The sequence below is a fragment of the Scomber japonicus genome, chromosome 23, assembly GCF_027409825.1.
Source record: "Scomber japonicus isolate fScoJap1 chromosome 23, fScoJap1.pri, whole genome shotgun sequence".
Taxonomy (NCBI): Eukaryota; Metazoa; Chordata; class Actinopteri; order Scombriformes; family Scombridae; genus Scomber; species Scomber japonicus.
This window is the reverse complement of record NC_070600.1, coordinates 12,480,952-12,507,139: the sequence shown is the minus strand read 5'-3', so window position 1 is coordinate 12,507,139 and position 26,188 is coordinate 12,480,952. Positions and strand designations below refer to the sequence as shown.

The 26,188-nt window shown below is 40.2% G+C and overlaps 2 protein-coding genes across 4 annotated transcripts in view; one reads left to right on the top strand and one right to left on the bottom strand.

Annotated features, from left to right (window-relative positions):
* ccdc146 (coiled-coil domain containing 146) overlaps positions 1-18,707 on the bottom strand; it is a 45,680-nt gene extending 26,973 nt beyond the window's left edge. Inside the window, exons 1-3 of the mRNA XM_053314137.1 lie at positions 18,513-18,707; positions 2,186-2,268; positions 1,334-1,549 (exon numbers count right to left, since the gene is read on the bottom strand). Of these exons, the coding sequence (XP_053170112.1) occupies positions 1,334-1,549; positions 2,186-2,268; positions 18,513-18,707 (494 nt within the window). The remainder of the gene's footprint in view (positions 1-1,333; positions 1,550-2,185; positions 2,269-18,512) is intronic.
* fgl2a (fibrinogen-like 2a) lies at positions 7,574-17,926 on the top strand. 3 transcript variants are annotated; one of them, XM_053314142.1, is made up of 6 exons: positions 7,574-8,406; positions 9,149-9,353; positions 14,266-14,485; positions 15,875-16,045; positions 16,158-16,481; positions 17,321-17,926. In XM_053314142.1, exons 1-5 carry the CDS (start codon positions 7,798-7,800, stop codon positions 16,471-16,473), a joined length of 1,521 nt encoding a protein of 506 aa, XP_053170117.1. In that variant the 5' UTR covers positions 7,574-7,797; the 3' UTR covers positions 16,474-16,481; positions 17,321-17,926. The 3 variants fall into 3 exon arrangements, with proteins under 3 accessions (XP_053170117.1, XP_053170116.1, XP_053170115.1); XM_053314141.1 differs by having other exon boundaries at positions 17,318-17,926; XM_053314140.1 differs by having other exon boundaries at positions 16,158-17,926.
* Positions 18,708-26,188: the final 7,481 nt, after the last annotated feature.

The following is a 26,188-nucleotide window of genomic DNA, read 5'->3' as shown; positions in this document are numbered from 1 at the left end:
CTCTAATTCACATTTCTGCTGCTTTCATAACAACTGACACTTAACTATTTACAGTGCACACACTGAAACTGTCTCGGGTGCTTAATCTCCATCTGACATTTCACCTGCTTTCATCTCTCACTATTTAAACGATTAGTGCTTAAATACAAATGGACCAATGCTTGAAGTGACTACACCTCAATTGATTTCAACTGCCTTTCGGTTCTTACACATCAAGTCCTGTCAGTAGTTATGGAAAACCATTAAAATTTCAAGATGTTTGAACCTGTTTACAGAGTTTGGCTCAGGTAGACTGCACTTTAGTTGAACTGCTAGCGGCACTACATGCAAGGGGTCCCATGGTAGAAATTACTTTGTTTAAGGGTCAAAATGTTTGAGAGCCACTGGTGTGTGGTTTTTATGTTGCTAAGCAGTGTTCCTGTAACCTTCCATTTGGTCCTTGAAAAGAAGAGTTTGTGTACAGCATAGAGGGAGATACTCTAGTGAGTGCGTTCTTTTCCATTTCTGTGAGTGTGTCTGACCTTTTGGACACACTGATAGCGATGTTGAGTGAGCTGTAGGAAGGAAAAGAGAATCCTGCAGCAGAAAAAGGGGAAAATGGATTGTGATGGAAAAAAGAAGCTCATGAGAGCAAAAGAAAGGGATTCGAGAAGAGGAACAGAAACGACAAACCCTGTTGACGTTAAAAAAAGGTCAGGCAGGTTACCACATGTCCTTGATATAAATAAAATTCAACAATTAAAGTAGCAAACCTTTTCTGCTTATTATTGTGACTTCTTTTGGTCATTGCGACTATTTTTTCTATTATCTGTTATTTCTCTTATTGAAAGTAATTCTTTCAATAAGAAAAATAATTTTGCCAGGCCAAGCAATACATACTGTACCAATACTGTGTGTGTGTGTGTGTGTGTGTGTGTGTGCACTTCTTATACTCACACTTTCACCTTCACTTCTCTCTAAAGTCAATAAAAACTTTTGAACTGCCTCATGAAGCTCATGTCAGTGTTTGGTCCCTAGTTACTCATCTGTGACTCTGTATGTGTGCGTGTGTGCGTGTGTATGTGTGTGCGTGTGTGTGTGCGCACCTATATGGCTGTGTGTGTGTGTCCATCCACACATTCGATCTGCTACTGTACACAACTTTTCTCTTTACCACTGCAGTTTCACTTGTCCTTACTCTCCTCAGTCTCCTGGGTTCCTCTCAGTGGTGTGAGGTGTGTATGTGTGTGTTTTTGTGTGGTCTGTCATAGGCTTAATATTTATTGTTAAGCAAGTAGTGCTGATGGTTGGGGTTAGAGTAAAGCTGTTTATGTGTATATCCTGTACAGCTCACCACTTCAGTTTGTGTTGTGTTTTGTACTCTCTGTCCTCGGCTGCTTTCACGTCATTGTATGCCTGCAGAAGCTGCTGCCTCAGTTCGTTGACCTCACTCTCAGGCTCCTCGGAGGTGCTCTGCTCCTCTGTTCTCTCCACCTCAGCCTGCAGCCTCTCCCACTCAGCACGATACCTCTTCGCTTCTCCCAAGAGCTGGATCTCAGAGTCCTGAGAACTGTTGGATGGAGCAATTATTTAAGTGTGTGGTGTGCAGTGTAAAGAGGCTAACTGCCGGGGAAAAAGCTACACATACTGTACAACTCCTGTAACAATAACTGGTTTAAAGAACTTTAACCACAAAGACTGTGGTATCATGTCTACAGTGTAAACACAGCTATTTTCATGACTCCTGTGCAATGAGCCAGTGAATCTAGACATTTCGATTTTCATTTCTACTTGGTGCCTTAGTGAGAATTTTGAGAATCATAGTTCAATTAAGTGTTTACCTAGATTTAAAGGTATGTTTGATTTGGAGCAGTCAGTTGAGTTGGTTGTACCTTACTCACACTACCTCAGCTACGTCACCCCTTTTTCTTAAATTAGGTTTTTTCGGCTCATCTAACTGAGAAGTTACCCCAATCCAGGCTTCAAAATGTCCCCACAGAAGCAAGCGTCTGACTGAATTGAATCAGACAAGAAGACTTTTTCAAGGACATTCCAGTTGGACGGATTTTGGCTGTCAGATAAACTGAACGCAAGTCTGATGCAACACCACTTCTCTGCTGCGCTGTACTCTCAGGATCTCTCCAGTCAAAATGTTGCTCGAAAATATATCATTAAAAAATATAACTTTTGCTCCAAGAAAACATACCTTTTCAGAGTGTCAAGGAGTTGCCTGTAGCTGGCTTTCAGTGTGGCCGCTTTGGTTTTGCTGATTTTGCCCGACGACAACAACTGAGGAGCACAAAAAATATGATACAGATTATTATTACTATTATGCAGATATATAAAACAGATAGTAAAAAAAAATATTTATATTTAATAAGAACTTTAAGTGGGAGGAATCTGTTTGTTGTATGCTAGACAGACTAGCTGAGATTTACTATTTTCCCCTTTGTCAATCATCCAGATCTAAAAGAGTCCAGCTACAGCCAGATATCCTAAACCTTTTGGCTTTATTCAGTGAAGTTGGCTACAAATCTTCCTGCATAGGTTTGCCAGCTCAGGTTTTCACTTTTTCAAAAAGTCTTTGTTCTGACCCGGAGCTGCTGCCTGTATATAAAGCTAAAGGTACTAATAGAATATCTCAAGAGTGTGGAAATCTCTTGTTGCCATTTTCCTCCCGCATTGAAATATTCAGCAAGGCAATACCGCTAGAAACCAGATACAATTCTGACCAGTAAGCAGTTTTGTGTAATATTGTTTGGCGACAAAATTAAGTTCCAGAAGTTGAAAACTAAATCCCTGGAGCCTATAAGAGAGTTTAAAATTTCATAATAGTCAAAACTGTTTGACAAAAGTTGCTTCATTCCTGCTGTAATTTGCTCAGATTTCAGTTATTCATGAGAAAAAAACCCTGATGCCTGAAAATGGGATTTTAACCCAAGTAGGGCTTTATCATAACAGTTCATATCACAGTATCAGAACACCTTATCCTGATATAAAAACCAACCTCCACACATCTGCAATCTCAAAAGAAGGAGAAAAACTGTTGAAAATGGTCCATAAATAACAAGTAACTACAGATTTAAAAAAAAAAAAAAAAACATTAGCCATGAATGTTTAAAAAAAACACTGATAAAGAAGATACACACAGCTGTGAAACCTTAGCAAAAAGAAAACAAAGCACCAAAGACAAAAGATAAGAGGTGAACAGCACTGTAAGAAAAGAAAAATCATCTGTAAGAGTTGTTAAATTTCTCTCTGTGGCAAGGTTGTGTGTGTGTTACAGTGATAGAAAACAGAGGACAGGTGTTGTTCCACTCTTATCTTCAGAACCAGCTTGGTAGAGCGGGGTGTAATGAGGGATAGCCTCATCTCTATCAAAGAGCTGCAGGACTGAGGATATCTCGGGTCGGACTGTGTAGCAGGTAATCTAATGGCAATGAACACAAACACACACGGACTGATAACTCTCCCCCTGACTTCAAACAATAGGGATAGCTGATTATGTTTTTAGATTCATTCCATTAAATTGTTTATTGTGGGCTTTTGTCAAATGTGCTCGTAAGTGCCCGTCGGACCACGTTCCAAGGGCTGAAAGGACGGAGATATGAATGTTGTGAATGATGCAGATTAAGGTTTCTCATTAATAAGATTTATTCAGATGTTTGTGCATTAGCCGTCACCCAAGGTCACACCACTACAAGCCAAACACATGACTAATATCACATGATCAGCGCTCAAAACATTTAATGCGTAATTAAGTCTTACAGTACATCTTGAAATGTTAAGCCAGTCATCTGTTCCTGATTTATCTCCAAGTGCAACACAAAGCTACAACTTTAGTCATGTAATCTAATATTCACTCCTTAAAAACAGGAAATTACTGGAACCTGTGAAATCATCCCATTCTGCTGAAACAAAAGTAGCAATGTGAGGTTAAATGAGACATCAAATGAGGTTGCCTTTGTGTTTTCAGCGACACAGATGTCAACGCAGATGCCAAACCGGCGATGCGACAGACATCCTGAGCGATGCGACAGACATCCTGGCCTACACTGGGCATTTATCTGAGAGAAATAGCCTGAAGCGTTTTCAGGCAGCCCCTCTAATTCTGGTGCCAAGATTTATCTTCAGCTCAAGAGTATTGGAAGCTTTTTATAGGGTGTCTGCTTGAGGCTCACATGTGGCGGACCATCTTTGAAGTGAGATGGAGACAATCACTGAAATATGTTTATGCAAGCACACAGAGCACCTGTCTGTCTACTCCCCCACCCACCCACACACACACACACACGTGCCATAGGTCTGTACTGCAGAACAGCACCAAAAACCTTCCAGTCATGAGAGTTTGCAGTGCAGCAGGTATGTGTAACAAGGTGGAGCTGTGGGCTTTAATACTATTCACCCTCAGGGAGAGAAATAATGACCATCGCTAGGAGGCACAGCACTGCATCACCATCTCTCCCTGTGTGTGTGTATCTCTGCCATCATGTCCCGATATTGACTGTTTGAATTGGAGCTGAGCCGACAGCCAGAATGAATCACTTTGTAAGGGGATGTTTTGTGCAGTAATATTTCCCTTTCCGGAGTGTTCCTCTATCAGGGCAGAACGCCACTTCTGGAGAAGAAATCAATTATATGAAAGTGTGTCACTTCTCTAGAAATATGACGTGTACTGTATGAGACATCGGAGCCCTGGAAAAAAAAAGATCTAGTTAAAGTTTGTAACATAAGGCTTCCTTTCTGCTGGCAGTAGCTAGTGCTATGACTACGACGCAATACTAATATATAGAAATCCTCAAGCCTGTGCTCTTAACAAGCATGTCAGGATTGGACGATGTACAGTAAGTTACATAAGCCTCCCGTTTCATTGCAAAATATGTTGTTGTCCATCTTACCATGGCAACGCTGTTCCATAAATCTAAAAAGCTTCACAATTTAACATCATCAATAACAATAATAATTAATCAGTCTGTAGACTTTCCTGACCAAATTTGAGGTGGATCTTGTAAATGTGCTACATGGACTTTGTAAAACCGAAGCACCTGTAAATGGTCAGAAATATATTTCAAATGATCTCAAACTGGTCAACTTCCTGTTGAATTTAGGGCGTGACACCTAAAGTCTGAAACTTTCATACATCTACGTCAAATTTAAAGGTAGGGGCTTTGACTTTGAAATTTTACAGGGGGAGCTATTGAGCTAACTCGTCACATCCAAGCCCGTATCACATATCAATTGTAGCCACTTCTGATGCATTTGCAAAGTGTCATGAGTTTTCCAGCACTCCTAGCATCTCAAAAATGCTAAAAAGTAATAATGCGGTGCTATATAGCCGATGTGCCATGCATAAGCCCAATTGTATTATGAAATGGAAATACTGACTAGTTTGAACATGGATGTAAAGTTTTTGTGCATTCTAAAAGTCTCAAACATGTTCGTAAAATGAAGATTGACAATGGCGAAGTTGAAAATGGCGGATTTCCAGGTAAAAAAATTCAAATAAATGTATTGTGTCTAGAATGATAAGGGCATTGATTTCACTGAATTTCATGAACATCGAGCAACTTTTATCCCAACATGGTCTGCTTTTGGGGAAGCCCTATGGAGCACACTGGCCACTGCCGAGCCCAATTACTACAGAGTTTTCAGGCATCTACAACCCCTAAAAAAGCAATGGTGTATAGGAATAATAATAATCTCTACAAAAGCAGCTTCCTGGCACTTTTGTGTTTGGGTCCTAATTACATGACCTATGGTTATGTTACAAAACATTATACTAGCACACTGAAGTAATAACTATGCCCCAAAAAACAGATAATCAGCGCTATGTTAATGAGCCTACTAGGAGTCTAAGTAGGGTAGCATCCAGACTGTAAAAGTCACTGGGTGATGATCCAACCCCACAGAATAAACAATTTTAATAATAGCTAGTATGGCTTCATAATTTCTATAAAATGCTCCATTAAATTGCATAATGTATGAGAGTATGAGTGAAATTTAATTCCCACTAATCCAAAAACCGCAAAATAATGACCATATGACCACATGATCATCACATGCAAAAACAACAGCATTATTTATTGTTGATCAATGATGTGTTTGGTTGTCATATCTAAACAAAGTACATAAACCAATGCAGACTTGTGTCACTGGTGACATCAGATTAATTTAAGTTTTAATCAAATCTAACCACTGTGTAACATAACAGCTGCAGCCACAGCATGGAGTGACGAGGATAAGACTATTGTCAGTGTTGTTCTGTGAGAAAGGCACAAAACGTTCTTCATGAACTCATCGGCTGAAATGCCTATCAAGGCTTTGCTGAATAGATTCGCATCCACTTCAGAAAACTTGATGAATTTCCGATAATTGGTTTGTCGTAACAACTTGTGCTGCCAAACTAAAAACATTGGAACCCATTACTTGCATTCAGTGGTTCAATTCAAGAGAATCATTAAGTGGCACAAATAAATAAAGACCAGCCAGTAGTTTCAATTAATGACATCCACAGTGATGGCAAGTGAGGCGAGCAGAGCCATTCTAAGTGAAAAAAGGACTGTTTTTCAGTGACATGTTGCAGGTGTACCACGCCTGCTGTTGTATTTGAAATTGCTTTTGATTTCCATATCTTGTTCATCTTAGAGAAGAAAGGCTGCCTAAATCCAGACTAAAAACTTTCACTTGCCTCTGCACAAGGATTACACAAAACACCAAAGCTTGTTTTTCTTAATTAAACTGCTATTTAACTGTCAAAACAGCTCATTTTGACTGGCTTTACCTATTTTAACATGAGCTTACTTTGAGCTACATAGGAACTCTGTGGCTGTATTATGTAAAAATATAAATATCGGATACGTCACTATGGGGTACATCAGCAGGGGCTCAATATTCAAGGACACTGATCAGGATTAAGGGGGAAAACATATTAAATTAATTTGCAATATCCTTAAGCAAGTCTTGTAAATCAGAGAAAACTGGAAAAACAACTTGTTAGTACTAATTAAAATAAATGTTCTCTAATGTTTCTGTTGCCTAAGCGTGGAGTTTACAGTAACTGTGACCACCTGAGTGACTGGTGGTGTTGTTTCTGTGTTTACAGGAAGGCTTTGGAAACTGAACTGGGTCGGGGAGATGAGACCTTTAAATTTTGCTTTCTCCGAAAAAACAAAGCGTGAAAATAGTGTGGAAAACAAACCCAAAAAAAAAAAGGTCTGCTGAGTGGTGAGTTCCTGCGTATTGAGTCACTTCGCTCTTCAGGGAAATGAGACGACTTCAGAGAGAGAGGCAGGACGGCACCATGCACTGACTGCAGGCAAAGAACCAACCTTTTCTTGCTCCACATCTCTCCCTCCCTCTTTTTCGCCCCCCCCCAAGCACACACACACACACCCTCCATAATCTCCGTCGGCATCTCTCTAGTTTTTCACAGTGCTGCTGATATGGTGTTTTGCATTACGCAATAGTGCTGCCCCTCCCATCCTCTCTAACTCAGCACCCTCCCTTTCTCTCTGCCTCTCTCTCCCTCCCTCACTCGTCCTGATATTAATGACACAGCTATCTCAGGCAGCGGCAGTTCCCCTGCGCTCTCTCCCTCCTGCAGGCTGCACACACATACATACATACACACACACAAACACACTTTTCAAACAATAGGGTACTGGACACACATTCACATACTCCTATTCTTACAATTTGCACCTGCACACACATGCGCACACACCTACACTTACTCTTTAAGTTCATATCAGAGGCAGTTGCGCACACTCTTTCACTTTACACACACTTATTTCTCCTGTTCAAATCGCACGCAAGAAAATGAGGACAACTGTGTTTTGCGTCTGTGCGAGTCTCCTGCTTACAGCCACCTTGGTGCCGCACACCAGTCGGGCAGCGGACTTCCCCGTGAACTCACACCAGAGGTTGGACACTAAAGGAGCATACACGTTGGGATCTGAAACTGGTACCCCCACCTCCTGTCCCATTAAACTGAGACCCTCAGGTCAGTGCGGGAGCTCCGGAGCAGAGGAGGGGGAGGACTGCCCCTATCAAATCACCCTGCCTCCTCTCACCATCCAGCTACCCAAGCAGTTCAGGCTGCTGGAGAAAACAATGAAGGAGCTGCAGAGCCTGAAGGAGGTGGTGAACAAGCTGAAGAGCGGGTGCCAGGAGTGCCGCGGTGCACGGGGCAGTGGAGTTTTTGGACATCAGCAAGCTGACCAGGGACAAACACAGGTGCCAATTCAGAAGGACACTGGAGATGTGGGTGGACTGGACCTGACAGCACAGGAGGTGCAAGGTGGGTTCAGCCAAGAGGAGAGGGGAGATGGGATGGTCCCTGGAGCTACTGTGGACGGACCAGGAGTGTTGCAAGGTTCTATTTTTGGGAAAATCACACCGAGCCCGAGCACTATGCAGGAGATGCAGGTAAGAGGCACAGTTCAGTCTCAATTCAGTTTAAAGAGGCAATTTTTTAAAAAGGATTTTACCAAGGAATGAATGTTATTTCCCTAAAAAAAAAAAAACAACAACTCTTAGTTCAGTGCAATGATGAAACCTCCAAGTGGATATTCAGGTAACATTTCTGAAATTTGTCATGACTCAAGTCAGTAATAGTTAAGGCAATGCTGTGAGCCAAATCTAAATCTGGTTAGGCACCAGTCAAATGAAAGGAGAAAATGACAAGTTTCTACCAACACCATGTAACATTTCCAGTAAACCTGCACAGCTGTGTGAAAATTCTAGTGACATCTGATTTAAAGCTTATTTAAAATGTGCTTTATAAACACTGTAGAAAAAAAAAACATCACCTAAATGTGCCCAGTCAAATTTACCCAGCTGGTATGTAAACTGAACAGATGTTTAAAGACCTGTAAAGTCCAACCTGGCACTGATCCACCCAGGGAAAATTCCTGGTACTGTAAACAGGGTGGGGAATCAGCATTAGACACCAGCCAAATGGCGGTAAATTTGTGTTCTGTCTGGTGAGCTTGTTGAATCTCACAGTCACCCTGGCAGAGAGCCAACCATCACGCAGACTCTTTCTATTCTAAAATTCAAATTGGCTGCTAAAAAACAATGAAGCAGGTTGGTGACTTCAGTAATCCACCTGCTTTGTATTCTGTGCACAGAAATAATTTCCTTCCCCCCCGGCTCTGGCCCTTCCCAGGTGAAACTGAACAAGATGTCAACCAGTCTGCGCAACGCCAGGAGCCAGATCACGGCTCTGCACGGTCGTCTAGAGGGCCTCAACCTGCTCAACATGGACAACGTGCAGGCTATGGTGGACAGACGGGTGGAGAACATCACTGGAGTGGTCAATAAGATTAGCTCTACCTGCACAACCCAGTGTGCAGCGCAGAACACCCCTCAGTGTGAGTGTGCTTTTCTTGAGATATTTTCTACCACCATTTTTGTTCCATTCTCTCATTTCATCCTTTGAAATTCCTCTCCATCCTCAGCTGTTTATGTATTCCTTTTTTTGGCTGGAAATCTTTTGTGTCTTCTATTGTATGTTAGAATATTCTATTCTTTTCCATCTTTCAGCTATTTCAAAGATGCCTCTCCTCTTCTCTCCTCCTCTCATGTATTTGATTTGCTCTAATCTCCCCGAGCTTGATCAAGAAGCCCTTCCTCTATTCTCTTCTCTTCCTTTCCCTTTAACTCCACACACACACACACACACACACACACACACACACACACACACACACACACACACACACACACACACACACACACACACACACACACACACACGCACACACACACACACACACACACACACCGTCTAAATGGATCCAGCGTTTTGGGTTGTTGTGAGGTGAATTTTCTGGCTTAGGATCCATCTAATCATGCCTAAGTGGACATGGCGAATTTTAATCACTACAAACAACCCAAGTCTGGGTGGTCACCTTCACCCGACAAAGCTTTTCTTTCTGGGAAATGGGAAATTAAATCTTCCAGGGTGACAATGACCTTGTCGACAACATGCAGTGGTATGTTGCGACATGACTTCTCTATTACTAACATGAAAAACATTGTGTGTTTTGGGGAGATTCCTGTAATCATGAAAAAGGGAATTTTTCCCATCACCAAAAAGAAAAGAGTGTTCAAGATCAATCAATATGTCAAATGTTTGTAATAAGAACACCATGCCAAAGAATATAAGCAGCTCATGTCCACTTTATCTGAGCTGCAGCCTCAGTGTAGCAGCAGAAAAAAACCCCATCACTATAGCAGAATAGTTTTAGGTTGAGGTCATGTTATACATGAGTGAAGCAATATGACAACTCGGGTCAAAGTGAGATTTCCAATTACCTCTTATATAACTAATTCAAGTGCTCTGACATTCCACTTCTCTCCATATGCACCAACTCAAAAAAAAGAGGAGAGGGAGGACAAGAGAGACTGTGTCACGCCTACGTCTAGATAGCCTGAACGTTTAAAAACATTGGCTTAAAAAGGCAACAGGTATGGAGACTTATGGGGTTATGGAGAGTGGAAGCTCATGGTGGAGACTAAAAAAAACATATCAATAAGGATTGCAAACTCGCTAAGCATAACAAACATCCCAATTTACACTGATGCAAAAGCTTATGCGGATGACAGCACAGTTGAAATGCAGGCCATTTTTCAGTCTGAAACCAAATTTTCATTTTTGCATGAGAGGAAGAGAATGTGAAACTGTATTGGGGCTTTTATGTAGAAAACAGATGTGAGCTTATTTCTAAGTAGATTAGCTGGGACAGTGGTGTGAAGGGAATCCCAGATTTTTCTCTTCTTGCCTCTTTCTCCTTCAAACTCCACTTCAATCCTGTCCCCTTTCCCACCTCATACATTTATCCTGAGTGCATCTGTATTTCATCACTTGCAATAATTCCTCCATTCTATTTAAAAGTCTTGTTTTTTTCCCCCTCTCTTGCCATAAGTTTCTCTCTCTCTCTCTCTCTCTCTCTCTCTCTCTCTCTCTCTCTCTCTCTCTCTCTCTGTCTCTCTCTCTATTTAATCCCCTTACCCAGTGCCTTCCTTTCACTTGCGTCTGCCTCTCCCCCTACCTCTCTTCCTCTGGAGGTCATGCTCTTGAGTGCTCATTCCTGCATAAAACAACTAATTCTTATTATCTCTTGCCAACAACACAAGAAGTAATGTAGGCGGCTTTCCTAACATTAGTCACGGATGGCAGACGGGGTCAGTAACACTTGTCTTTGTACATCAATCTGTCATGTCAAGCTCAAGAACCAGCAAATTATTCTGCCAAGTTAGGAAATTGTGCCTGATGGTGTCTGAACAGAATCCAAAAGAAAGAGACAAGTAACAGCTGTTGTTACCATGGCAATAGACCAAAATCTGATAACTCCTCTCTCCTTAAATGGATATAAACAGTGTTGTAATTGCCATTTTAATCAAGTGATGGTTGACAGAAAAGTTTAGATTTTTTGGATGGTTTTCTTTATTCTCATGTCACACCAATCTTATCCCATTTTAGCACACAATGCCAATTCTTTTAATCTTTCAACTACTTATTCCCAGATGCTATGCTATGGTCCTCCACTTGTTATTACCGCTACATCTAGCGATAAAAAGGGACTTTCACTGAAAAACATGTTTTACGGTTGTTTTGACACAGTCAAAAGTGCTTCGTGAAGCAATTCACGATTACATGGTTCCCTTAACTGATGAATAAACTATCCAGCTGCCAAACTGTAACTAAGTCATTAAATAATTTTTTATAGGTTTTTAAAAAGGGGGAAGCAATAACACACACTGAAGATATTTTAACGAACAAAATTTTTATTCTGCTGTCAGCCAACGTGGACCTACAGTATAAGGGGACCAAATCTTTTGAAAAACTTATCAAAATGTGTGGGTGGTGTGTTTGTATCTATAGAAGCAATGGTGATGGATCATTGGCAAACAGATGTTAAACACTCACATGTGTGCAGGCATTCAGAAACCGCCCCATACTGGACTGGTCCAGCTCATTAGACTACACAACAGAGTTACATTTATTTCCCTGCAGGTTTAGACAAAGATATCTAAGGACACAAAAATTTGTTTTTCAAGTTAAAGTATACAATTTCAACACTTTTATCAGTTTTTCAACACAATTTTATCATTGACAGCTCACAATGTAAGCATTTATTTCATCCTCATTGCCAATGTCCATCCCTGCTGCGAGCACTAATCTTCACTATTACTCCTGCAAGACGTATTAGAGCCTCGAGATGAATAGACAGCACTTCATGTTGCCGTTCAGCTACATTAACTCAATTATAAACAAAGAGAATGGATGCCTAGTCCTCTGTTGTCAGGATCTGCTTGTCTGCGATATGGCAACACACAACTTCCTAAAGGAAGGGTGCTGCTTTTTGATGGGCTTGTTTCCATCAAAACTGACAGTGGTAAGCTGTTTTTGTGGGGAAAGGCTACCCTATCACTTTGGAAACACATTTCCTTTCATCATAGGTGCTAATCGTACACGAGGACTGGTTGTCACGAGGCACATTTCATTTCTGCGTTAGCGGTCATCTTTCTTTAATGTCAATAATTCATGTGGTTGCACTCATTCAAAAGAGGCATTGTGGTATTCAAGCAGTCAGTTTTCAGTCACTCAGTCTAACGTCTGGCTCATCTGCCTATAAGAAAGCGGTCTACCACTTACGGAAACAGTCAAAACAATCAGCCAGAAATAAACCTATAATTTGACTGAACAGTGAGACAGCCAATCAGCCACCATTCATTTGGGCATCACTTAAGTGACTGATATTAGAGTTATTTAGGTCAGGCACAGAGCCAGAGGTAGTGAGATGAGATGGCTGTTGTCTGTCTAAGCGCACCGGCTGCCCAAGCAGACAGATGGGGACCGACAGGGGGGGGGGGGGGGGGGGGACGTGAAGTGGATAAACTACACAGTCACACACTTAAAGTGAAGGAGACATTGAAAGAATTTACAGGTCAGTTCTCTGAATGCCAAGTGCAGACACGACCATTAACGTGACAAGGATACATTTTTGACCTCACACTCTTCTCTCACTTCTTTCCATAGGGAGTGATCTACCATTTGCAGCCATTTTGCACCTGAACGGCTCTGTGTAACTTGACAGGATGATGGCTTTAGAGTCAAAGCAACTGACACAGTGTGCACCATGTACATATGGCTAACTTTGCACTATAGCAGGAATTACCATGAGCCTTTACATTTCTCCACTCCACTCTGCAGACACTATTCAGTCTAGACTTTTATTCCCTATAGCTCAAAAAACCTGACGTCCGGCCCTCTGTACTCAGCATGGGCCTCCCTTATTCTTTCTCTAATATAATCTACCAAAGCACTAAAAAGATTTCATAGTACAACAAAACTGTATCAGCAATGGAGTGCGTCAAACAAACCCAGGAGGGGTCCCACATGCTGCCTGCCCAGTGTCAGGACGATTTAGGCCCCAGGTGCCAAACATGCAGGGAGGGGGTACACCTCTCTAATCCAGTTTTACACTTTCCCACGTTTTGACAAGTCTGTTCCTTTCATTTCCCAAATGCTAACTGGCAGAAGCTTTCGGACTCTGGTTTGGGTTGGGGCAATACACAACAGAGCTCTATACAGCTGCATGCAGTGCAACACAGGGGACTGGAGTAAGCGTTAGAGAAATAAGTGGGCAAAAAAAGAAGAGGGGGCGGGGGGGTCACAGAGTATTGGAGCTTTATGAAATGAGCCTGTGGCGCAGCACAGGGGAAGGTCACTGACTTTTGTCCTCTTGTCAGTGGCCTTTGTCCTTGAAGTCCTGATTCTCAACGTGATTTCCAGATAGGGGACACAATGTTGAGAAGCAGGTATTCAGTGATACACATGTGACTGTTACAGATATCTCATGTTTTATGCTGAACTGTAGTTTGGTTCACATGGGGAACAGTTTTGTTACATTATTGGAAAAAGCCTTGTAACAGGTTGGTTAGAGAACGCTGCGAACCGTTTTGTGTTTGAATACGCTGCCCCAGAAATTAATGCAGGGATAAAAACTTCCACTGTGGTTAAAGCTGAATTTCCCCACTAACTTATCTCATTTTCTTTCCTTCTCTTCAGCCTTCATCAGCCGCAGGGGCTGTTTCTATTACTGTCTCTTGGCTGGGCAAAGAGAGCGAGAGACAAACAGACAGAGAGAGAGAGAGAGACAGCGAGACAGAAACAAAGCCAGTCGCAAAGTAAAAAGATTACTGAATATCATTCAGTAACATCCCTTTAAAAAACCACCCTCTCTTCTTTTCCCCTTTGTCCCTGTGTCCCAGCAGTCATGTTAGCACCTCGGGACTGTTCAGACTACAATGTGCTAGAGACGAGGAAGAACGGCGTGTATCGCGTGACCCCTGATCCAAAGAATGGGACATTTGAAGTCTTCTGTGACATGGAGTCCTTCGGAAGTGGATGGACGGTCATACAACAACGACTTAATGGTTCTGTCAGCTTCAACCGCACCTGGACTGAATACAAGAAGGGCTTCGGAAACCTCAGGTACTGGGCATCAATCTCTCCTGAGTTCCACTCAAACAATGTTTTAGTGGGGACATAAAACATCTGCTGGAAACTAAAGCCTGTAAATGTTGCTTACAGGGTTGCATAGACAATGAATTATAACCAACTGGGTCATATCTATGTAAAACAGTGGAGATGAATGGGATGTGTAGATTTAAAAGAAGGTCATTAACAGTCAACGTTAAATAAAACTAAAAAACCCAAAAGATTTCTGGCATTTGGTATAAAAGATAAGAGGTTTGAATTCAGTTAATTCCACAGAGAGGTTAAATTGGAGGTTCATCTGTTCATGAAAAGGGCAGTAGATGTCATGCATCACTGGAAAACTTTAAACTGGATTTTGCAACACTGTAGACAGGAGTCAATGCAAAAAAAGTGTGGAATTTATTGCCAGATATACTAATAAAACGTAGGGAAAAACAAAATGCTCAACAAAAACAATTCAAAATTGAAGAAAGGGGGGAAAGACTCAACAGCAAAAACCCACAGCCTCATAAAATAAACTGCCATCTACTCTCCTGTTACAAACAGACCAATCACTAGCCTTTTACCCTCTCTATTTGGTACATCTACCATCTGCTCAGGTAACAAGCTTTCCTGATACAGAGCTTCCAAAGAATACACATGAAGAAACAGAACATAAATTCAAGAGTCCTCTGTTCGTGCTGACCGCTGCAATTTATCAACAGGCACCCATTTGCACCCATGAGTGTGCCAACTTTAACAGAATGTAATTTGCTACGGAATAGTTTTATCTCTCCTTCCACCATTTGAATGTCCATTCACTGCTCAAATGCACACCTGCTCTCGCTATCATTGACTTTTCACCACCTGTTTTTACTGCATGAATGTCATAACTACATAAATGTAAACCCCCGCAACAGGGATGAAACTTTGTGGGCTAAAATGAATGATTGAAGGCAGTAAAAAAAAGTTAATATTGAAAGACAGGGCCTAGTGATAAGGGAGGGAAGCAGCCATTTCACACTGACTGTTTTTAACACAGTGGCTCAACTATAACTGGGTTCAAATTTCAGTTCATTTTCTCGCCTCTGCGCCTGTAGGAATGAGTATTATATGGGAAATAACCATGGTTACCAGTTGATAGCCAAGCCTACAGATCTAGTATAACCTCCCACTGAAAGGATAATTTCTCCCCTCATCCTACATTTACTGTCACGCACTCTCCCTTAGCATCTCCTCCTTTCATCTCCTCCCCTGTGGGGATAAATAAATTCAGTTAGAGTGACTGTATCCCACTCTCTAATCAAGTGTAAAAGTATATGAGCCTGTATATAATATATCCCTCTGTCCCTTCCACTCCAATCCAACCCCCTTCCTCTGTCTCCACCTTCTCCTCCGCTGTAGAGGTGAGTTCTGGCTGGGCAATGACCATATCCATCTGCTGACGAAGGGCAAAGACATGGTCCTGCGTATCGAGCTGGAAGACTTTGAGGGTGTCCGGGAATATGCAAAGTATGACCAGTTCTATGTTGCCAATGAGTTCCTCCGCTACCGGCTGTCTGTCAGTGGATACAGGTATAATATTGGTTTCTGTGTTTGCATGCAAGTATGATCAATTATTTATAGTGTGGTGCCAATGCAATTCAAATTTGAACATTACATTGAATATATTAATGTGTCATCATAGTGGGACTGCTGGTAACGCCATCAGTTTCAACAAGCACTTCAACCACGATCAGAAATTCTTCTCCACACCTGACCGTGACAACGACATGTACCCCTCCGGAAACTGCGGCGCCTACTACAGCTCCGGCTGGTGGTTTGATGCCTGCATGTCCGCCAACCTCAATGGGAAGTACTACCACAAAAGGTACAAGGGAGTCCGGAATGGGATCTTCTGGGGGACATGGCACAACATGTCGACAGAGTACTACCCTACCAACTACAGGCAGGCCTTCAAAACTGTCAAAATGATGATACGGCCCAAGAATTACGCTCCTTAAGAGGACAGGTAAATATTCATGGATATAGAGCGATGGACAGATGAACATAAACACAAACAGTAGACTCAGACACACATGCGCATAGTCATATACTGCATACATTTACACATGCATATGTACACAGAAAAAGACAATAAGCCCTATAGACAGTCTGAACGCAGTTTTAATGAAAATAATTGTGAGAAAAAACTTAACAGTACCACTGCTTTTTTCCACTGTAGTGAGTGCGGCCTTCGAAATGTTGGATTAAAATGATCACAGTAAAAGAAAATGGACTATTAACAATGACGGACTATTAAAAAAACCCATACATGCAGTGTAAAGGCTGGCCTCCTGCAGGTGCCATAATATTATATGGAGGGTTACTATGAGAGATTTTTCACTGTTTCTGACATTTCTCCACTTTCTGTCCTGCTGCCTCCTGCTATAAAACCAGCTGAGACATAGCACAGCACAAAGTGGTAGTAAAAAACTAATAAGCTATCATTTTCTCCGCTCTAAATGGTTTCATAATTAACAGCAGCCACTCAAGTGAGGTATACGAGAGCTGATGATACAATTTTGAGTGGGTCTGAAATTCATTGAGAAAGACTTCATTGCTAGGGGTCAAACTGATAAAAAAAAATGTACAGGCAGTGATACATACACATGTTTTTTGGGCCAGAGTGCACATGTAATAGCTTCTGTGTCATTTATTTAATTATACTCAAGACACCTTGCTAATGTATCATCATCCTATACAATATAAAACATCCCTGCATTATGCAAACTGAGATAAATTTCTATTGGGTCGTACCCAAGTGCATTGAGCATTATTGATGCTTTCATAAATTCTACTTGACAGCAGCCAGGAAGCAGGACACTGCTGCAAGGAAGAAAAAAAAAAACTCCAATTGTTTTTCTACCCATAGCTCTGGGTGCACTGGACTACTGCACATCTCTTGATGCCAGACACACACACACACACACACACACACACACACACACACACACACACACGCACGCATGCGCACACACACGCACACACACGCACACACACGCACACACACCCCCAACCCTCCCTGATTCACCACTTGTACAATACTGCTGCCTAATGTTAAAAAACTGTATTGCATCATTTAATCCATTCTATACACACTGTGAATGGGAAGGATGGGGAAAGAAATGTTTCACTTTAAGGACGTGTACAGTATTTATTTTACTTTGTGGAGATATGATAGCTTTTATATAATAGATGGGTCATGCTGTATCAGGTCTGATGATTGTTGATATTCGAGCAATGATAAGGACTGTGCATTATTGTGACCATTCATAGTAATTATGTGTGTATTTGGAGCGTTGTGTGTGTACAATATTGATCTTTTCTATCATTCATATTCAACTGTCATGCCAAAAGATATGCACTTTTTATATTTAAAGAAAATGAATAAAGTTCCAACAACATGGCTGTGTACATTGCAGTGTGTTGGCCCTGTTTAAATCATACTGCCTCTTCATTTTTTTTTTTAAATCACCTGTATTTGAAGCACATTACAATGAATGGATACAAAACTGTATACATGCAAAGTAATACTGTAATCACAAACTCGGTACTGTATTCCGCTGAAGTTTACAATGCAGGGTTATTTGACACTAGTAAATCAGGAGGAACAAATTGCCTGCTGATAATAACTGGGTTAATGAGGTATACATGTAACTCAATAGAAGAATGAGATTCATATTATCCTTACATAAATGACAAAATCGTGACTTATTGTATATTGCAATTAAATTAATGCTCATCCACACAGCAGTTTCAAGCTCCCAGTATCATTGGTATTTCAATTCAGTTCAAAAGTTGTAGGGCACACAATTCATCAAATAAACACAATACCAAATTCTAATCAGGAAAGTAGTTTTGCTGGAAATAGTATTTTAAATACTGTGTTTTTCCCCCTTTTTATTACCCTAGCCTAACCTCCAAAATGCCACCAAGAAACCTCTTAATCCTGCACAAGAAATGATTTAACAGCCTGGGAAAATACAATTATGAGTCTTACCTCATCTAGGCACTGGAAAGCAGGACTAGCAGACACATCAGTAGCAACAGAAGGCAGCTCCTCTATGATTGAAGCATTAGGTGCAATGGCGAATAGAGGGGTGTCCTCCCCCATTCCCTCCTCCTCCTCTTCCTCCTCCTCCACTTCTTCTCTGCTGGGAGGCCTGCTGACCTGCTGCTCCTCGGATAGACTCATGCTGATACCAAACACAGATAGATACTAATGGACTGATTGACAGGTAGTCGATGGATGGAACAACGGAGACAGCAAGGAGAGAAAGAGCTTTACAGTACAGGATGCGTGGTAAAATTAAACTACTCAAAATAAAGCAAATATATAAATTATAAGTAAAGAATTCAAAGTTATGCTAATGGTAGAGTCCCTTCTTCTAGCTGACTAGCTATAATTACACGCCATTTGATTAGCTTAAGCTTTCTGGGTGTGGTGCATTATGCATACGGTTAAAAAAACGCACCACGATTCATACAACCCATGCAGAAGCTAATGAGTTAAAATTTATGCAGAAGCTAATGAGTTAAAACTTACGCAGAAGCTAATGAGTTAACATTTACGCTAACACTTAATGTTAGCTAACTTACAGGTGGTTGTGTCTGTGTTTGTCTCGTAAACAATGAAAGAAACACGTCTGTGAAACCGTTCTACCTTTTAAAACTCTCCAGTCTTCACTTCAGTATTGGTCTTTGTATGACTTTCTTCGTTTATCCAGAAAACAGTAAAACAAAACCTCACAATTAACTTAAACAATTGCTAAAGTTAGCAAAACTCAATCACAGTTTTCTTTCCGATTGGTGGATTGGAGTGTTGTGGTTGCCATAGTAACGACGCATTACGTCCTCGGTAAAGCCAAGAGGAATTAAAGAGGTAATTTTCACATTGCATAATGTGTATATTCTTAGTGAGTTTCATAAAGTTACTCAGCTATTAATATACACAAATGCTAAGGTTTTAAACAAGTTTACTCACACAAATCAAAATCATATTTTACACATACATTGATTGTCCAGCAGATGGCGTGACATAGTAATTTACTGCATGCTATAATCAACATCATGCTCTTCCAATGCAGTTTCCAATGGTTTCAGTGAAAGCACTAATGTGAAACTGGGTTCTGCTGACCTGAATCCAAGGTATAAAAAAAATGATGGTGATGATGCATGTGCAGTACTGATCTGCTTTTGTAAGCTTCTTTCCCACAGTTCACTCTGGGAGTGGGCATGGGCCATTACTCTCTCCCTGAACAGCTGCAGGGATGAGTTATCTCAACAATGTATGTGCACGCTCTATCTCTGTGTGTGTGTGTGTGTGTGTGTGTGTGTGTGTGTGTGTGTGTGTGTGTGTGTGTGTGTGTGTGTGCGTGTCTGCATGAGTGTGTGTTTAAAGGTAAACTTTAACATGAATAACTCCTAAAACACAACTCAGGAGAAAGCTGAATAATGTAAACTTTTAACCTCTCCCCTTAACCGTACGGGCAGCACTGAACCTCTGATGAATAGTGGGAGACAACTTTAGACTGTGTTTTCCTCCATGGTATTTTCATGATTTACTTTTTTTCTCTACTTACCTTCACACAATTAACCTTGTCTTCCAAGGTTGTTTGTGTTACTTAACTCTTCTGCAAAAATTCACAAAACTATTTAGTTTAACATAAATACTATAAAGTTATATGCATTTACAATACTATCGGGTTGTGTACCTTTTTTAAGTGAACCAGGAAGAATTTTTTTCTTTCATTTTTGTTTTGTGTATTAATGCCTGTATGCACATATACATACACTAGAGCTTTTTGAGTTCAACTGGCATCATTACAATAATAGCATTTTTTCTATTATGTATCTCTTTTGTCACTCTCACCATCTCTGGCCAACAGACTCTTGATTTGGTTGTTTTGGCAGAAGACAAACTTTTTTTGTACATAAAGTTCAAATTTAGCCAAAATTACCGGTTGTTCCAGTGATTGCAGATTTCCTCAACACTTTATCTATGGTTTGACTTCCATTACAGATAAGGAAATAGTTACACATTGGTGACAGCATTACGTAACAACATGATGAGGTTACATTTGTTAGATCCAATGTTAATGCAGGGCAGCAGCACTAACTTGTGTTTTTCCATTTGAGCCAAGATAAATAAAAATAAGGGTTGGATGAAAGCCTATCCCTCTTGTAAGAACAAATTAGGCTTTTTAAACTGACTCTTTAATTAAACCTGTTAATTATGTAGACCTAATTTTACCACCCCTTGTTAAATCTGACAAATCCCCTGGCACTTTGGGATGGATGTATTTGGTGAAAGCCCAATTTCCAAAATTAACCTTGAATCCATTCCATCAGTCTGACTCTGGACATGCTGACTTCTCAATTCTGGCAGACCCCAGTATATTTTCTGGCAAAATATACCACTCCACGTGCCCCTAGTATTACCATTTTTGGTTAAATAAAACATAAGCCCCAGATTTATACTGCTATTTTGGGGAAGAGCAACTCAAGATTACAAACGTATGTGGGAATCCTGAACGTTTGAGAGTAAAAAAGAGACATTTTACTTATTCTTAATGTTTGTTGCTGAGGCAGCTGCTGTTATTATGCAAACGGTCACAGTCTTGTCCATCTTAAGATTTTGCAGATTTTGCTTTACCCTTTCATCCCAGGCAAAACGAAGTAATCTGCTGAATCTGTGTGTATGAAAGTCTTCCATGTTTTTGCATCAACCCAACCAAAGTTCCTGGCATGAGTTTGATTTAGATTCTGCAGAAATTCACAGTAAGTCCAGGGACACTTTGAAGGAATGAAAGCAACTGAGTTCATATAGCATATTGATTGGTGGAGGGTGTCAGTGGTCAAGATCAAATTAGACTAATTTTCTTGTTTTGTTTTTCTTGGACTCATTATGTCATAACTTGCTCATGATCTGGTTCAGTTGAAATTCAGCTGTACAAATAATATTACGATTATTAGCAAAACACAATTATGGGGTTTTATAGTTTGGGTTAGTAGAGCTATATAGCAGATATCTTACAAATGAATGAATGGATATCATCCTTTTAAAAATGATTGTGGACAGTAACAGAAAACAGTATTAACTATACTTGGCTACTATGGGCTATTGCAAGCATTAATCTCTATAAAGACGTATATTTCAGGGGTACCTTCTATACTACACTGATTGTGACCCTGGTTATGTAATCTCTGTGGTTAAAACCCACAGTGACCCACTGTGTGTGAATGTCCAGCATGTGTTTGTTGCTTCACTAGCCCGTGCACTAATCAGCCCTTTGGAAAAACTTACTGTACTCTCTGCATGCAGTGTCCAGATCTCTGTTTTACTGCTGTATTGTAGTCACAACAAACGTAACTTGGGGATTGTGGGTCATTTTACAACCCCCTCCTCCTGCAGGTTATTCTCTTTCATGTGTTGTTAGGTGTTGGAAGACTGTTTTAAATGTCATAATTAGCACACACACACAGACACACGCTCTGTTTTTTTCCATACACGTAATCTGCTGTTACAATTTGACCCGTCAAAGACTTTGTCCTTCAGACGAAGTGTCTGAAACCAGTTCATAAACAGATGTTTAAAGTCTCTTAAAACCCTGAAACCAGCTTTTATGGAAGCTTTGGCTGAATCCTTTGTGAACTTTTAAAATCAAGGGTGTGTCCTTGAAGTATTTGAATTTTCAATTAGAAGAAAGAATGGGATGCAAGAAGAGTTGGAATGAGACAAGATTTTGCCAAAGGAATGGAATCATGTTTTTGTAATTGAATCAAACTCCTTACTATTAAGTCAACTTTCTACATAAACAATTTGCACCATCAGATCAGGGTTGAGTGAACCACCTAAAGAACAAATCGCTCATCAGAAACTGAAAACTGCCTGTGGATCATTGTGAGCCTGATGTCATTCTTCAGTGTCTCTGCATGATCTGTGTGCAGAAGCCAGGGCATTGTCTCACAGAGTGTCAGTGTGCACACCAGGGGACCGGAGGAAAAACTCTTTTACTTTAGTGCTGACTGTAGGACCCCCTACAGCTTGGACTCCTTTCACACATACCACTGTACATAGTTATTTCAGACAAAAAACCAAACACACTGGATATCCATGTCTGTGTTTTCACTAACCATGTCTCCAATAAATGTCAACTAAAGCCATATGTGTAAGACGGTAACAGCTGTGCACATTTTCTGTGGGATCTTGGCTCATTTCGAGTAAATCCTGATCTTTGAAGAGTGTCTGAATCATCAATAACTTAAACAATAGTTTGTTTGTATTCAAAGCCATTCATGTGGATGAATATGTTTGTGATAAGTATTTCATGTACTGGGTTACAGAGTCACAGGGGCACAAGCCTGAACCTAATGAATAGTATTGAACCGCAGTTATCAACTCCTATTGTACCCCCCACAGACCTGTCAGATAAACTCATGTACCCTGTCACTGGCAGCGCATCATCTTTCACATGTTTTCAGCTGACATTGATCTTAAACAGAAACATTATTCATCATATCAAAGTGAATCTTGTTAGCCTACAATATTTTTTATACAGATCAACTGTAGTATTTTTCTGATTTTGCCATTTACATTTCACATTTTCACTTTTAGTTAACTATTTCAGCTGTTTATCCATCATGTTTAGCCAACTACAGTATATCAATAATTTATCGAGGTAACTATTTGAAGTGTTTATTCTGTAACTGTTCAGACCTCACTGCTCACTTGCTAGCCAGCACACACTCTGGTTTTTTGCCTGACTCAATATGTCTCCTAATAAAGTTGCCATTTATATATATTTTTAATCGGTTAGACACTGATGTCCATTCTACTTTGTTTGGGTGTGAAACCATGCAAGTTAATCACATTTACAATCTGCTTAACTACTTTACTCGTCTTTATGATGGTATTCCTTTCACTGCTGTTTGAACAACACCTGGTCTAAATACAGCATGTACTTTTGTGACCATGTGTGTTTGTAGGGGCAAAGTCTTTGGCTGATGTTAGATATTTGAAGCCTTTGATGGTTGCCAGTGCAGTCCTCTTGGATGAAGTAATGTTTTCATACTTTCCCAGGAAGTCTTACAAGGACATAAAAATAATCAGAATCATGTATCTAAAATGTTAGGGTAGTTTTGCTAGTGGTATTCATACAAAATGTAGCAGTGTCTTTAAAGACATATGAGAGGAAATGTCACAAATGATAGTATATAGTATAGTATAAAAGTTTTGATAAAGTTGGTCAAAACTCAACTCCCTCCCTCTTTGTGCCAAATTGGACACCAAACTATTGAAAACAGCATTTTTTCTCCCCTGTTTCTAACTTTGATGTAGTCTTTGTTATCATTTTGCACAACTGGACCCTGTTCCATACTGATACCACATGTACCAAGAAAAGTACATGTGGTGCTGCTCATGTGCACCAGACTGATGCCCAATAAAATGGAAAACATAATGCTGCATTGATACTTGCACCCTGAGAGATAGTGGGCACCTACAATGCTTCATTATCAAATACATAATGAGTACTTATGCTATTTTAGTTACAATTACATTTTATTATGCAATTTTAGCATTATGACCCCATTAAGAGCTAATTCTCTTTACAGTATGCTTTAACATCAGTTTTATGTGTCTTGGTTTCTATTCTGGCTATAAATGTATTCTGATTCCTGACACATGAAACAATGACTGTATTTATAGCCAGTGTTCCTGGAAAAAATAAATGAGAAAAAAGTTCTTTAAAAGATAATTACATTTCATGTGGGAAGAAATACCAGCAGTTCCATGCTAAATGAAACACTGAGTCAACATTAGTTAATGCTTTTCACCTTCAATGCCCAGTCAAATTATAGTTTACTGGAACATACTGAATCACTGTCTTTGTTCGCATGGATGATATTTGATTGCGACTATTAAAAGAAAGTACAGCCTTGAGTGGCAAGTAGGGCCCAAAAGTCTTAACGCAAGAGAATACTGTGCTAAACACCAAATACTAATAACAATAAAAAAAAGTAACAAAATATTTTATAGGTTTAAATACATTCAGATATATTCCTGCTGGTATCTTTAAACGTGTTGAAAGATAGCAAAAGGATATGAAAACTTGTAGGTTAAACTCAGATTACAGCAAGTTAATTGATTCCAGGTATTTGATCTTCTGTGACCTTTCAGGTGGAATTTATTCAAGGACACCCAACAAATGTCTAAGAGGATTAGAGTAAGATAACCAGCACCTTCCTGTTTCCAGTGAGGACAACATAGAAAGTCCTGTATCTATTTTACTGCTTTCCACAAACCTCTGTGGATTTCATGGTCAAGGATTTGGAGGTAAATTGGAATACCACAGAAAGGTCACACAGGTCACATTACCTTACTGAGGGTAGTAAAAAAGCTGAGTGCAAATAAACAGGCCGGGTCAGGTTGTCTTACTTCACTCCTGCAAAGGCAAAGCAGTCTGTCACAAATGAGTTGATTTGACTTTAGACAACAAATTAAGTTACATAAATATATTTTAATTTGATTCAGCCTTAATGAAGTTACTGTAATCCATCTGCTATGTTACAGAATAACTATGACTGACATAAGATGAGTTTTTCTGTTGTAGCTGTTAAAGGTGAAGCTAATTTGAATGATTTTATATAGTTTTCTCCTACAGAAATCAATCATATATACTGCATTTGCAATCAGCAAAGTTAGAACCAAATATACTTATATATGAAAAATACATTTAAAAATGTGTGTTTTAATGTGAAGGGAACATATGGATCTTTGCATTTTTTATTGTTATATACAGTACAACAGAAAAGAGAAAGTTATTGAGTAACAGGAATTCATGCACGTTTCATCACGTCAGAGGAAATTTAACCACCCCCAAACATCTCTAGCTGACCCATCCTCGAGGGCGTTAACCTCTTTTATGGACAACACAAGAATGTCTGGTAAAAGAAAGAAAGAAAGAGTGGAAGGAAGAAAAAGAAAGAAAGACTCCTCTATGTGTGTCAGTGTGGTGCCACTTAATTTCTCTCAGAGCTGCACACTGCCTGGTGAGAGGGATGGAAACAATTAACATCATCTGTTCTCCAGATCCAGAGGATAACCTCTTATTTACATACATGGTTGTGTGTGTGTGTGTGTGTGTGTGTGTGTGTGTGCGTGTGTGCGTGTGTGCGTGTGTGTGTGTGTGTGTGGTTTGTCATAGATGACTTTTGGGGACAATTTTCAGACAGTTTGTCGTATTGGGAACAACAGCTGTGACCTCAATTGGGAAAAAGCTGACTTTTGAGTCAGTGGTTAGGGGGTTAGGGTAAGTCTCCAGGAAATTAATGTCAGTCTATGTAATGTCCCCAAAAGTGATCATGGTCTGATGTGAGTGTGTGTGTGTCTGTATGTTCACAGATTCAGGAAAGGCTCCTCCAGTGCTGCTTGCTCTCCGTCCCTTTTATCCCAGCCACAGTCATCCATGGACAGCCACATCCTTGAAACCCTGCCCTCCCTGGTAAAGATGGTTAAGATGCCAGCATATACAAGTCAATATCAAATCTGACTTTCTCTGGTTCGGTTTTTGTCTCTCGTTGTATTTTGATTGTCTGATATGTTCTATGTTTTTATTATCTTGTACCTTCTCTCTTGTATGTCTTTGAACATATCATGATGTATCGTTCTGTTTG

What these genes read in the sequence shown, in the direction of transcription:
- fgl2a (XM_053314142.1), top strand. Translation starts at nt 7,798, where the DNA reads ATGAGGACAACTGTGTTTTGCGTCTGTGCGAGTCTCCTGCTTACAGCC. An exon ending in GCACTATGCAGGAGATGCAG is followed by an intron (nt 8,407 to 9,148) that starts GTAAGAGGCACA and finishes GGCCCTTCCCAG; the next exon opens with GTGAAACTGAACAAGATGTC. An exon ending in AAGGGCTTCGGAAACCTCAG is followed by an intron (nt 14,486 to 15,874) that starts GTACTGGGCATC and finishes CCTCCGCTGTAG; the next exon opens with AGGTGAGTTCTGGCTGGGCA.